The sequence below is a fragment of the Camarhynchus parvulus genome, chromosome 2, assembly GCF_901933205.1.
Source record: "Camarhynchus parvulus chromosome 2, STF_HiC, whole genome shotgun sequence".
Taxonomy (NCBI): Eukaryota; Metazoa; Chordata; class Aves; order Passeriformes; family Thraupidae; genus Camarhynchus; species Camarhynchus parvulus.
Genome location: NC_044572.1, coordinates 69,588,891 through 69,603,764, shown reverse-complemented (window position 1 = coordinate 69,603,764; position 14,874 = coordinate 69,588,891). Strand labels below are relative to the sequence as shown.

At 41.6% G+C, this 14,874-nt stretch overlaps 2 protein-coding genes across 2 annotated transcripts; both read left to right on the top strand.

Annotated features, from left to right (window-relative positions):
- Positions 1 to 1,714: 1,714 nt before the first annotated feature.
- Positions 1,715 to 6,662, top strand: LOC115901382 (ovalbumin-related protein Y-like). Its single transcript, XM_030944009.1, has 8 exons — positions 1,715 to 1,756; positions 2,797 to 2,981; positions 3,326 to 3,376; positions 3,968 to 4,096; positions 4,837 to 4,954; positions 5,184 to 5,326; positions 5,663 to 5,818; positions 6,261 to 6,662. Exons 2-8 carry the CDS (start codon positions 2,814 to 2,816, stop codon positions 6,660 to 6,662), a joined length of 1,167 nt encoding a protein of 388 aa, XP_030799869.1. The 5' UTR covers positions 1,715 to 1,756; positions 2,797 to 2,813.
- A 5,044-nt stretch (positions 6,663 to 11,706) lies between these two features.
- LOC115901426 (protein NYNRIN-like) lies at positions 11,707 to 13,099 on the top strand. Its single transcript, XM_030944082.1, has one exon. The coding sequence runs from the start codon at positions 12,184 to 12,186 to the stop codon at positions 13,063 to 13,065; it is 882 nt and encodes a 293-aa protein (XP_030799942.1). The 5' UTR covers positions 11,707 to 12,183; the 3' UTR covers positions 13,066 to 13,099.
- Positions 13,100 to 14,874: the final 1,775 nt, after the last annotated feature.

Here is a 14,874-nt window from a genome sequence, read left to right as displayed (position 1 = left end):
TCTTTCCTCAAAAGCCTTGTTCCTGCAATAACAAGGGTTGAAGTAGACTGGCCTGGACTGCACACTATACCTGTAAAGTAAAGTACCTGTCAGATTTAAATGCACCAGTCAAAACTGAGCTCTTCATGGCTCCTATTGCGTGAGCAACTTCAGCTGAATGGGACTATGAAGAACTGTACTAGAGAGAAAGGTAGGGATGATCCAGAGACTTTCCTCTTTCACAGAAATGAAAAGAGTTAAAAAGTCCACATCTACTCTCCTGAGGCATAATTTGTTCTAGACAATTTCAGAGCCATTTTGTGTATTGACTTTGGATTTCTGTTTTAAAATTATGTAGCATTTAAGAGGTCAAAGCATTTTCTTTTATTGTCCATCCATTCTTTTATTTCAAAGGAATTATGCAACTGGTTTCTGCTTGCTATTGTATATTATGACTGTCTTGCAGACCATGAATGTTTCTTCAGCTGGTTTGCTCAGCTGATGTGCCATGAAGTTGCTTGTGGAAGAATGTAAGAATGGTCCTGTAAGAATGGCCTCTGTATGTAAAAAAGGCACATTTTGAACCTAGCATCTGGTGCTGTGACCTGTGGAAAAGAACAGCACACCTTAAACTACCCTTCAAAATTATAGCGGCGACTTCAAATCCTTTTCTGGTAGCATCTGACTAGGATCTAAATATCCTGATGCCTGAATTAAAAAGTTACAGAAATCTTGTCTTATTTTCTCAACTTCTCTTTCCCAACACATTTTTCATTAGTTCTGTAGTTCTTCCCTGTATAGATGCGCTGAAATTAATTTGTATTCCCAAAACACTCTCACTGAGGGTTTTGTTCCACTGATGTGCTGCCCAGACTGCAACTGTGTCTGAGTTCCTTGAACTAGATTGCTCTGGAATGAAAAACTGTGCTCTGTGAAACCCTATGTCTGTGGTCTTTTTCAATGCAGCAAGGGACACCAGACAAATGTATATAACTTCTTGCAAAAAAATATACTTCCATTTTATTAAATTTGGCAATAAACATTGAAAATGCCCTTTCCTTGCTCCTCAGTGGCAAATTTTCTCTATTCTTTAGGAAGAGCTATGGATTCTGATAGGAAGAAAGATTGGTGATACTGGTAGTCTAGCCAACACTGGGAGAAAAGTTGCAATAAATTCATCCCTGCATATGCTGATCTTACCAAAATTTGTAAGTTTACAAAATGATGACTCTGAAATTAATCTGGCCTATCATTATTCAAGACAAAGGAATATTAAGGAAAATGAGGTGAAATTCCTACATTCTATAAGACTGAATTCCTCATGACTCTTTTTTGTTTTATTTTCACAAGCTATGATATACTATTTGCTGCCATAACCAAATCATACTTACTACTCAAGTTCCAATGAATAGCTTTTATCATTTTTTTTGCTTCAGTCATTTTTATTTTTGCTTCAGTCATTTTAATGTTCTGTCTTTTCTGCAAGGTTTTATGTGCTATGATGAATAAACCTTCCTTTTTGGAAACTTTAAGTTAAAATACTTTTTTTTGTTTTGTTTTGGTTTTTTTTTTGTTTTGTTTCAAAGAATGGACTTATTCCAAGTAAAAGTGCATGTCTGACATTGAGCTCCATCCATCACTTTACTGGGTAAACACAGAACAGACAGCATGGGGCGTGTCACAAAATAACACAAGATATATTCTAAGGGGTTTGTCAAGTCTGCCCCAAGTACAGCTGAGAAGCTGTGCTCTACCTTTCCCTGGTGAATCTGATAAGGTAAGCATTTCTTTCAATTATGGTTTAAGTTCTAATCTGCAAGATAAAAACAATTGAATTGTCTTTTACAATACTTATAACTGTTTTGATGTAACCTCATGTTTGTGGCCTTCAGTATCAGTTGAAGAAACTAATTATCGCAGGATGCCTTCTGCAGAAACCTTACCTGCCTTCAGATGAATCTTCTCTATTATTTTGCTGTTTCACAGTCTTGCATGCATAAAGTCAAAGTATTTGTATTTATGAACTGTACCTTTTTTACTAACTCTTCCACACTGAAAAGCTGGTGATAAGTTACAACAGACTTTCTCCCTTCTTCCTCTATTGCTTTAATTTTTCATTTAGTATTAAAAGACAAAATTGAATTTTTTTAAATTCTATGTGTTATGTAAGATATTCTCTGAATGAAACTAAGGAGTGCTGAATGTTCAAAAGATCCTATCATTCTACAGTTCTGTGTTATCTTTAATAGCTACATTTTCAAAGACAAATGACAATAAACCCCTCTTCCACCCCCCCCAAGCATTTGCTTAATGAATCTGTTTCTTCTCCAGGAACAAAAACAGAGTTTAAAGCCTAAAATATAACAGTAAGTAGAATAGGTAAATAATAAAAAAATCTACCTTATATCACCTATACAATCAGTTCAATGTAGTGAGAGAATGAGTATCTATTCTATCAGGGGAACAGTTAGATGCATTGTTGTTCAAATTATCTCACATTAGGAGATGACGGTCACATGAACATGTTGATTTGATAGGGACTGTGATACATATGGTAGAGTACCCTGGATTTTGTTCTCTAGCAGCTGCACACTGCTTTTTCTAGTCTGTGTTTTCTTCTTTCACCAGCCTATGCACAGCTGGCAGATGTCCAACACTTGGCTCATGAATCCAAAACCATATCTGCCTTTTGAATCCACACCACTGGATTCTGTTTGCTGAAAAAACTCTGTTTGGGGTTTATGTGCACTGAATTTTTTGCATTACAATTGACCTATTTCACCACAGTAAGTCAGACAACTTTCTGTTTTTTTTCAGACAACAGAGATTTCACAATGGGCTCCATCAGTGCAGCAAATGCAGAATTTTGTTTTGATGTATTCAAAGAGGTGAGATTGCACCGCAGCAATGACAACGTGCTCTTTTCCTCCCTGAGCATGCTTTCAACCCTGGCCCTGGTCTATATGGGAGCAAGGGGTAGGACTCAATCCCAGATGCAGAAGGTAAGTCACTTACACAGGTGTAAAGTCACCTCTACTTATGCTACTTGTTCCTTCTAAGTAACATCACTGAAAAATACCCACTGACGAGGTTTTCACCTGTTTCAATGCACAAGAACCAAGACAAAGCAAAGAATAGTATTGACAGTTTCCAAGAAGGTCACAGAGGGCATAGACCAGTTGCAAGCTTGCCTGTGAATTTTTAGTTAATCTATTTTCTCATAATCTTTTTTATTTTTTTTTTCTGAGCTAACAAGTTTTTTTACACAAGCAACATGTGTAAATCTCAAATTCACATTGTTTTTGGTCATGCTTCTCATTTCTACCACTGGTATTTTCTCTTGCAGGTTCTTCACTTTGATAATGTTACAGGAGATACAGACATTTCTGACTCCCAGGTAGAGAAATAATTTACTCTTCCTTCTGTCTTATTTTCTCCTCAGAATAAAAGTAGAACTTTTCTGCCTCCCCTCCTGGCAGTTTCAGACCCTGACAAAAACTACAGTAATGGCCTCAAACCAAGGGGATCTGTGGAGGGAGGGAAGGAGGGTCTGATTCACCTGTTTTTAAACAAACATAGAAAGACAGCAGGTTGCTTATCTTGCACCAGAACAAGTAAGGGTGTGGGGAGAATGCTTTGGGCACCAGGGTGTCTTTCCAGGCAGGTGCTGCTGGGGGATGAGCGAAGAGGGCTCAGGGTACAGCAGTTCAATTTCCAGCTGGGCAGGAAGATGCTGGGCAGAGAAGAGCCCAGAAGTCTCAGTGACAGGAACTCAACTGCATCTTTTAAAAAGCACATTTCAAGGGATTTGTCTTGACAAGGATGAACTTGCCCATTCATGCACCACCACCACAGCACTAGCTGTCCCAAAGATGACAGTCTGTGGGGGAAGACAGCCCTGTAGCATCACTCTTAACTGAAAGGGACCAGACTTTAGGATCTTATTTCCTTATGCAATTTATCTTCTTTTTTCATGTCATCACCTCAGTGTGGCACTGCTGAGTACATCCACAAAACCTTCAAGGACCTCCTCTCAGACATCAGGAGGCAAAATGCTACTAACTCACTCAGGATTGCTGACAGACTCTATATTGAAAAAACATACCCTATTCTTCAGGTGAGTTATACTATGACATGACTTCCACGAAATTTCCTGTAAATGCCCTGTGACTGCCCTAGAGATGCACCACCAACAGTAGCCTGCTCTGTTGATGAAGAGGTGAGCCATGAGGGGAACTGGTACAGGATGAGTTTGGACTTTTCTGTGCCTGTTAGATGAAAGCAAAAGATATAATGGCATAAAATATGCCTATATTGCATATCACAGGGAGTAATCAAGATTGCTGTTAATTTACTAGAAAAATGGCATGTGATGAAAAATGTAAATTTTAAGAGAAATTTAATAAACCTTATTACTTGAAATATTGAAAACTGAAATTTTCAGTTTTCCTAGTGAAAGGAAGCTTTGCTTTTGAAATATAAGAATGTGAGAACACCATATTCAAAACCCTAAAGAGTGAACACAAAGAGAAGGAGACAAACATTGTCTGTCTTCAGAAATGTTTGTTAAAGTGAAACTGTTTTGGTAAAATGAAGGAGATACATCAAAATTTTAACTTGGAACCCTGTCTTATCAAAAAGTGCAGACCTATATATGTGAAGCAGTCCTTGTACGGCTTTAAGATTCAGTTACAGGAAGACAGATGTGGCTGACATGTTCAATGTCTGATGCTCAAACCCAGGAGTAAACATTCACTGTTCCTTAAACCATTCTGCTTTCTTTCACAATCTTGCTTTAGACATCTGTATAATTCCAAGTCCTCATCAGTCTGACAACTGTAACCCTTTTTCTTATAGGAATACATAAAGTGTGCAAAGAAATTCTACAAAGCAGAGCTGGAAGAAGTTGACTTCAAAACAGCTGCAGAGGAAGCAAGACAGCTCATCAATTCCTGGGTGGAGAAAGAGACAAATGGTAAGGACTTAAAAATTGGTAGCAGGCATTTTCCCTCACCTACCATAACATATATTCTTGTCTTCCTCTCCTCATAACCTCTAGAAAAGGTGGGTCAAGCAAGCACAGGTTGCTTATTGCTATGAAAATGAAACTCCACAAAGCAGGAACCCCCACCCTCACCCCAACATCACAGAGATTTGTGCAGAGGAGCTGTATCTTACCTCTCTGCCCTGTCTCTTTCTTAAAGGACGGATCCAAGACTTCCTGGTGTCAGACTCTGTTGACCTCAATACTGCTCTGGTCTTTGTGAATGTCATTTACTTCAAAGGGATATGGAAAATGGCATTTAAGGAAGAATACACTCGGGAAGAGCCTTTCAACGTGACTGAGGTAGGAGGGCATGGACATACCTCTGGCCAGGGCAGCTGCTGGCTCACACAGGCAGGAGTCTGGGTGCTACAAATATCTGTCACAGGTTGGGTGCTTTTTCTGAGTCCATCATTGTCCGTGAGTGGGCCTAAAGCCAAGTAGTGTTCACAAGATCTGTGTCTGACCAGGCTTTCAGGACACACAAGCAAGCAAGAGAGGAAAATAGAGATACAGCTCTTTTCCAAAGGCAGCATGGTTGAAGATTGAGTCCTGTCCTTTCAAAGGCCCTGTACATTTGTCTGACCGAAGAAAAAGATTGCTCCCACATCACATCATCTCACATTTTTGTTTTTGCAGCAAGAGAGCAGACCTGTGCAAATGATGCGTCAGAACAGCACCTTCAGAGTGGGAAGAGTGGCTGAAGACAAAATCAAGGTCCTGGAGCTTCCGTACACCAGTGGAGAGCTGAGCCTGTTGGTGCTGCTGCCTGATGACATCTCTGGCCTGGCACAGGTATGGCCCTGGCAGGGCAAGCAGAAGGGCTGTGACTTCAGTGGAGCTTGGCTACTGTCGGACCTTTTGCTGCCCATGGACATTGCAGCTGCCCACCCCATGGGTGTGCTGGGCAGGCAGGGGAGCACAAAATCTGCCCAGGTGTTGAGGCAGAGCCTCTTAGGAGAGTCCTGAGCTCAGTTTTATAAAATGTAGGTAAAGCAGTGTAGTGCTGCTGCAGTCCTCCAGAAGAGAATGCTGCTATATGCACCAATCTCCATCAGGTATCAGAGGCAGGCAAGGTAGCAGGACTTTTATCACTGTGGGTAGTTTCAAATGTTTGTTAAAGAAGAAAAGTTTGTCCTAGGGGAAATAAAAAATCAAAGTGATGAAGAAAGTATTCCAAGAAAGCATTCAACTTAACTTTTGTCTCAGACATTTACTTCCCTGCTTCTCTTTGCAGCTTGAGAACAAAATCAGCTATGATAAACTCCTGGAATGGACCAGTCCCAGGGTGATGGAAAAGAAGAAGGTGAAAGTGTACCTCCCACGCATGAAGATTGAGGAGAAATATAACTTCACATCTGTCCTGACATCCTTGGGTATGACCGACCTGTTCAGCCCCTCGGCCAACCTCTCTGGCATCTCTACAGCAGAGAGCCTGAGGGTATCTGCGGCTGTCCACGAGGCATACATGGAAGTCACTGAAGAGGGCACTGAGGCAGGTGGCTCAGAGGTTGTGACTGGAGACATCCAACATTCCTCTGAGTTTGAAGAGTTTAGGGCTGACCACCCATTCCTTTTCTTGATCAAACACAATCCAAGTGACATGATACTCCTCTTTGGTAGATATTGTTCTCCCTAAGGAGAAAAAGGGCTGGAAATAATGCTTGCCTACCCCTAAGAAACAGATCCCCTTTACTCTAGTATTGTAGTATAATATTATCTCTTCACTAAGTGGAAAGCCTTCAGTATCTAGGGAGATATTCCTGAAGAAGTGTGTGACTTTTCAGATCTTTGGGTGCTGATATTTCTGCTTACACAAGTTGTACCTAGGACTTATATCCAGGAATAAATAAGAACTTCAAGAGATAGCTTAACATCGTGATTGAATAACTTAGGATTCAGGACCACTGTTTTTATTCTTGTGAGAAATTCTGACACTGATATTGAGAGTCTGGTTTTTCTACAGGAAATAAACACAGCTATTAAAATAATCCTGTTCCTTTCTGTTGATCTTGCTGTGCAACCATCCTTAAATTGATGCCCGGACAACTTGCAAACGAAATTCTTAATTTCAGCAATCATTCTTCTTTGAGTAATGCATTTGTGCTTCTTTGTGCTGCACATACTGTAAGGCTAAGGTCTTGTTCAGAGGTGGCATACAGAAAGTTTCTCATTTCTTCTTAAATCACCATCTCCAAACACACCACCTTCCTGACTGATACAATTTCCCATCTTCACTCCCATGATATGTCATTGATTTTGTGAATGTCAATTGTCCTTCTATTTATTCTAATAAAAGCATTGCAAACTAAACATGTCTACCTGTTTTGTGTTACTGCACCACACAACCAAAATATATGATGTATTGGGTTGTGGTTATTTACAGAATGCATTTAGACTAGGATTTAGATACTATTTTCAAAACCAGAATGTACCCATATATGAAGTCATTCAAGAGCCTAAAATTTTTTCCTCTAAAATTCTGAATTTAAGCAAGATAAGCCCTATAGCTCCTATTTTTACCTTGCGCTCATCTCCATATGACATATTAAATAACTCAGTTTTTTTAATCTGCTGTTTTATTTCCAGATAGTTTTAAAGTATTTCCCCTAACTGCCCCCAGGAAATACATTGAGGTGATGCCTAAGAGATACAAGTTCAAAAACATGAGGAAAAGATTGTTATTTTTTTAAAAGGTGGACTGCTTTGGCTGTCTAATACCCACAGGAACGATGTGAGAAAATCTTTGTTACTGCCTTTTGATAACATAATCCCCTAGAGGTATCATTTCCTATTTCAGAGTCTTTAGGGGTGCGATAGTGCGGCAGAGAGAGAAGCGGCCAGCGGGGGAGGGGGTCTCACCGGGCTGATAGGGCAGCCCTGGGGGTGGAGTGGACCCTGTGCGTGGAAAAAGCACACTCCTGATAGGGCGGGAGTGTGTGTGTGTGTATCTCTGCCGATGGAGCGGCTAAGAAATCACTCCTGATGGGCGAGTGTGTGTGTTTTGTGCGTAAGAAATCACTCCTGATAGAGCAGGAGTGAGAGCGTGTGTGTGTGGTGTCCGGACACTGTATCATCATATGGTTAATGCATTGTGTGATTAATGTCAATATGTGTCTGTAATCGTGCGAGCTTGTGAGTGGGGTGAGTTTTACCTGTGTCTGAAGCAGCTGAAGCATGAGGCGCCGGCTGAGGCAGGCTGCGGGGGGGCCGGGAGTGCCCCGCGGTGAAGTGGAACAAGTGGAGAGACGTTAGACGGTAGTGAGGGTATTTATTGTGTTTAAATGTGGTGATTTGTGTAGATTTGACACATTTTAACCGTGAGTACGAGCTCAGGGAATTTCTCTGCCCTGGAGTTTGGGCTTAATCTCTGGAATTTTTACTGTGTGCTGTTATTTTGATTGTGTCCAGAGAAAGCTGATGTGAGTAAATGCTGGATTATTTTATTGTATGCTGTGTTGTGTTGAGAAAGTGAGCACTTCGAGAGATATGCTCTTTCCCAGGGATTTTGTGTGGTTCTTCCCCCGTATAGTGGTGCTTGGTTTGCGGGGATTTTAAAATCTTGTTTGCAACTCAGAAGAACTATGGTGATTTATGTTTAACTGTGGTAAATCGAATTAAAGGAATTCCAAGAATTTCCCCCCCAGCAATCCAAGCCCTGGCTCTAGTGAACTTGAGATAAGGGGGTGGGGGGTGTGTGTGTGTCTGTGTTTGTGAGCATATCAGAGTTTTTGCTATAACAAGCACAGCCTTTTGCAAAGCAGTAAAGAACTGGAAAAGACTGACATTGAGTTTAGATAGAAGAAATGGATAAGTTTATGGGGCTTCAGCTGGTACTATAATAAGTCTAGACTGAGAACAACTTAGTGTAAAAAAAATTATTAGAATTCCCTGTGGAACTCTAAATGGAATAGCCTGCATCTATAAAGATTTCTGAGAGCTTCTGATGCATCAAGAGGCTGGCACGCTGCAGTGTGAGAGAGTGTTGTTGTTCTAATAAATGTCAGGGCACATGCCCCGAGTATAAATTAAAGTTTTCTGATCAAGCTGATTCAGAACCTAAAATCTTAAAGCTTTGTGTGAGTAATCACATCTGACATCTGCCACCTGGAGATGTGTGAGAAAAAACTGAGAGAAGACACTGGGAAGTCTGGGGAAAAACAAGATAGCATAGCATAAGGAGAAGAACTGAGAACTGACCAGAGCTAAAAAGAGGTTCTTGAACTAACCCCTTTTGGGAGAGGGGCCCACTGGAACAACGCTGCCAGTAGGGGCAGCTCAGAAAATAAAAGGGTTTATAATACCTCATTGCATAAAATAGGAAGGTAAATGAGATGAGGTTTTGTATGCTAATATATTTTTTTGTTGTTTTAAGAAATCACCCAGAATAGCAAAGGGACTGTGGGATCTTGGCCTTTGAAAAGGAAAACAAGGTAAAGAGAAGGCAAATCAAATCGATGTTCAGCATGCAGAATAAGATAGCAATGTATGAAGTCAGACAAAGATTATCATGCTGAAATACAAAGCAATTACAATTCGCAAAATGAGTACAGGTTATTAAAGACTTCTCCTAAGGTAAGGGAAGAAGAGTAAAGATGACCTCCCCAAAAGGGGAGAGGACTCCGGCTCCAAAGGTATACCCATTCCAAGGTATATCCACCCCCCCCCTGACAAGCCCCTACTGCGAGAAGCAGTGAAAGGTTTTTGGGGGGGGGGGAAAAAAAGGGTTTTTGGTTTTTCAGGTTCCATATATTCAGTTTTAAATAAAGCTTTTATGTCTATGTGTATGTTTATGTTGATGTTTATGTTGTAGTGTGGGGAACAGCTGGCCAGACTGAGAAAGCATACCTTTGCAAAATCTTTAAAGTAACCTGTAGTACTTCAAAGCTTTTGTATATGCTTCGCTAAACATTCTCAAATGAGGAGGTTACTCTGGAGGCAAATGATATAAACAGTGTTAAGCTTAACATTAACAGCCATTAAAATTAAGAAGGACATTAGTAGAGAGATATTAGAATAAGTAAATAGGTATTTTTTTGGGGTATGGGCCTCTGCTGTATCAAGGAGGGTGAAAATGCCACCCCATAGTAATCAAGCTTAAAGAAGGGACACAACCAGTGAGAATTAAGCAGTACCCCCAAAGAAAGAAGATAGGGAAGGAATTAGCCCAATAATTGAAAATTTTTGTGGTTAGGGTTACTAAAGTCCATTATTTCAATCTCCTTTTTACTTACAACTACAGGTATACCAGATAGTACAAGATTTGAGGGCTGTCAATAAAATAACAGAGGATTTTATCCAGTAGTAGCCAATCCATATACTCTATTAACTTGTCTAACACCTGAGCTAACCTGGTTTACTGTTTTAGATCTGAAAGATGCCTTCTTTTGCCTCCCCATCCATGAAGCCAGTCAGAAAATTTTTGCATTCGAATGGGAAAGCCCTAAAAGTGGGCGCAAAACCCAGCTCACATGGTCCATATTGCCCGAAGGCTTCAAAAATTCCCCCACTCTGTTTGCGGAGAACAACTTGCAAAAGATCTAGAGTCCTGAGAAGCCCCACAAGAAGAAAGAAAGCTTTTGCAGTATGTAAATGATCTTCTAGTAGCCACTCAGACAAGGGAAGCTGTGTGGCCTGGACAGTAAGCCCTTTGAATTTCCTAGGACTCCAAGGATACAGAGTATCAAAGAAAAAGGCACAGGTAGTGAAACAGAAGGTAATCTACCTGGGGTACGAAGTGAGTGCCGGGCAACGGACTTTAGGGCAGGCTCGCAAGGAAGCCATATGCCAAACCCCAAAACCCCAGACAATATAGGAACTCCGAACCTTCTTAGGCATGGCAGGGTGGTGCCGGCTGTGGGTTTATAATTATGGACTGCTTGTTAGACCCCTCTATGCCCTTACTGCCAATGGAAACAGAGATCTCCAGTGGACAAAAGAAGCCACACGAGCCTTTTACCAGCTAAAAGAGTGCCCTCATGTCAGCTCCAGCTTTGAGACTTCCAGATGTAAGTAAACCATTCTTTCTATTTTCCCATGAAAGAATTGCCCTGGGAATACTGGCTCAGGACTTGGGTCCATACCAGAGGGCAGTTGCTTACTTCCCTAAGCAACTAGATGCAACAGCCAAAGGATGGCCAGGGTGCCTCAGAGCTGTAGCAGCAGTTGTGCTGAATATTCAAGAGGCACGCAAGTTTACCCTGGGACAAAAATGACTCTGCTAGTGTCCCACACAGTGTCCGCAGTACTGGCAGTAAAGGGTGGCCACTGGCTTTCACCACAGAGGTTCCTGAAATACCAGGCCATCATGTTAGAGCAAGATGATGTAGAGATAGTGGTGACTAATATTGTCAACCCAGCTTCTTTTCTCAGTGGAAATCAAGGAGAAGCAGTACACCACGATTGCCTGGAGACCATTGAAGCTACCTACTCCAGCCTCCCAGATTTAAAGGACACTCCTTTGGATGATGCAGAGACCTGGTTCACTGATGGGAGCAGCTACATTGCCAACAGGAAGCGACATGCTGGCAGTGACCACCTGCAAAGAGGTAATCGAATCTGGACCCTTGCCAACAGGTACCTCTGCACAGAAGGCTGAGATAATTGCCCTGACCCGTGCCTTGGAAATGGCAAAAGGAAAGAAAATAAACATCTATACAGACTCGAGGTATGCATTCGAGTCGTACATGCACATGGAGCCATCTGGAAGGAGAGGGGACTGCTGACTTCACAAGGAAAAAACATTAAACACGCACAAGAGATAATCCAGCTGCTGGAAGCAGTTCAGCTGCCTGAAAAGGTAGCAATTATGCATATTAAGGCACACCAGAGAGTGAGCTCAGAATTGGAAGAAGGAAACGAGCTGGCGGATAGAGAGGCAAAAGAAGCAGCAAAAGGTGAGGTAACTACTGAGGGAGTCCTAGTCCCAGATGGACAAATTTCTCTTGAAGGTAAGCCAGAATATAATAAGAGAGATAGAAAGTTAATTGAAGACCAAGGAGGAACATATAATCAGGAGGGGTGGGCCACCATTGAAAAGAAACTGGTAATCCCCTCCCATTTATTGTGGTCATTAGTAAGGGAAGAACACCAGAAAACACACTGGGGAATAGATGCCCTATACACCTATTTGATCGAAAGAATTGTTGCTAGGAATTTATATGCTACTATTACTCAAGTGGCCAGACAGTGTGATCTTTGCCTCCAGACTAACCCCAAAAATACACCCAGGCCGACACTCGGTCAGGAGAGGCCATGGGCCTGGACAGCAGTGGCAAATTGACTTTTCAGAACTCCCAAGGAAAGGGGGGTATCGATATTTATTGGTATTAACAGATACATTTTCAGGGTGGCCAGAAGCATTCCCCACCAGAACTGTCAAAGCTCAAGAGGTAACCAGAGTATTATTACAAGAAATAATACCACGCTTCGGAGTTCCAGCCACAATATCCTCAGATAGGGGATCACATTTCATTTCCAAAATAGTGCAACAGATTAGTAGCCACCTGGGAATAGACTGGGAGCTTCACACTCCATACCGCCCCCAATCGAGCGGCCAGGTAGAGAAAATGAATCATTTGATTAAGCAGCAAATTATAAGACTAGGGCAGGAGGTTAACCTACCCTGGCCCCAAGCTCTCCCACTGGCACTATTACGAATTCGAACTAAACCTCGAGCTAAAGAAAAGCTGAGCCCTTTTGAAATACTCTATGGAAGACCATATGGGATACAAAAAGGAATGTCCACCCACATTGGGGAGGTGACACTGGCCACCTACATGGTGGCTTTAAGCAAACAGCTCAGAGAAATTGAGAAGCACGTGGCTGGAACTCGGAGCAGGGAGTTGGACGGGCCAGTACATAACATACAGCCTGGAAATTATGTATATGTTAAGTCTCTTACAGAAAAGACTTTGGAACCACAGTGGGAGGGGCCGTTCCAAGTACTTCTCACCACCTTCACTGCAATCAAAATCAAGGAGCAGAACGCCTGGATCCATCATTCTCGAGTCAAGAAGACCCAGAAGCCTCTTGGAGAGTGACACCAGGAGACAATGAACTGAGACTAAAACTTACCCAGGCAAAATGGGTACATTGCGGTCGGGAGTAGTTAATACTTTAATTTACAGAATTGTTTTGTATGTAGTTATAATTGAAGTCTTAGAATTAGAGAGTACCTTTGTCCATAGAGATGCTGAATGGCCTTGGTCCCAGGCTTTTAATCAGTATACTGGATCCATGGGAGAACTTTCCGAGGTGAAGGATTTGAACCTATCTACTGTAGTAATCCACAGGAATCAGGTATATGAGAAGCAGGAATGGCAGGAACGGAAACTGTGGACACTTCAAGGGATCAGAGGAGAGGAAATCAAAGTAGGGTGCCGGATCATCAATGGGACAGCTTATGAGAGACCAGATGAAATTAGTGTTTCAATCTCTCCTGATGTATACGAACACCAAGAAGTTTGTGATAGCCTGAATGAATCAGACTGTTGGTGTAATTTCACCCTGATACAGCCTGTAGAAGTAACTTGCATTTGGGCTCGAAATACTGTCGGACTTTCATTTAAATTCAAAATAGACACTACACTTTTTACAACAGCAGGACCTCATACCCGCACCACAACTGACATAGTTCAGACTCAACCCAAACTTGAACCTGAAGTGTATGAAATAGGCCCTTACGTAGTGAGGAATGTGGGGGAACAACAACTATTGTTCAATCCAGAATGGTCTCTGAAACGTGTTGAGTTGCTCATGCAAATTAACATCTCAAAAATCCAGCCAGCCTGCTCCTCCTTCCTAAAAACATCCTTTGAGGGCTGGACAACGTGGTTACAAAGACAGGTATACCCCAGGAATAGGATAAAAAAGGATCTAACTGGGATATTGGGAACAGGGTTAGGAGTCTTAAATGGAATTGATTCAGAAATACTGATGAATAAACTGACAACTGCAGCAGGTGGCCTAACAAAATTAAAGCAGCCCTTAGAGTCATCCCTATTGGCATTAGGGACTAGCCAGTGGCAGATTTCAAAAGTACTGCCAGAGTGGGAAGAGACCGGGGACCACGACCAGAAGCTAATAGTAGAAGCACTTAGTGCAGTTCAAGATAATGTGTCTTTAGCTTTCAGTTGTATACAAGCACAGTTATGGATGCAGGCAACAGCAGCTCTGATCATACGAGAAGGGGGTGAAGGTAATTTTCCAGCTGAAATTCGGAAAATTGTCTGGGATAACGCGATTGATTTCGAAAGGAAGTTTCAATCCTGGTGGACCATGGTAAATTTCACCTATGATCCTGCCTCTAATGTAGCTACTGCCTTTGTACTACTCTACCCTTCAGAACATAGAATGTGGGCACGAAAGATAAATGAAAAGTGGCAAACAGTAAACTTAGAATCCTGCATTACTAAAGAACAGGTGGGATTCATTTGTGAAAGCAATACTATTAATGCCCAAGATGTGTGTTTAGACACTGAACAGAGTATTTGCCACTTCGAAATTCATCCTGTCACTGACCAGAAAACTGTGCTCGTATATACTGGAAAGAGGGTGTGTGTGCCTGAAAACTGCCTGTGCTGATGTAAAAATTGATAGCAACGATGTTATTTTGTCTAGTAGAAATCATTCTAATCTGTATTTGTAATTTTGTTAAGATTATCGGGTGTGATTTTTCGTACTTGGCCCCAGTGACATCCCACCAGTTGATTAAAACTAACTATACAATGTATCACAAGCTATCACCTACCCCTATTGAGATGGACCTTGCATTAGTAAGACAATTAATTAGACACCAAGACCTACTGGAGATCTTGAAAGAGATCCAAGAAAGTGGAAAGAAAACCTTA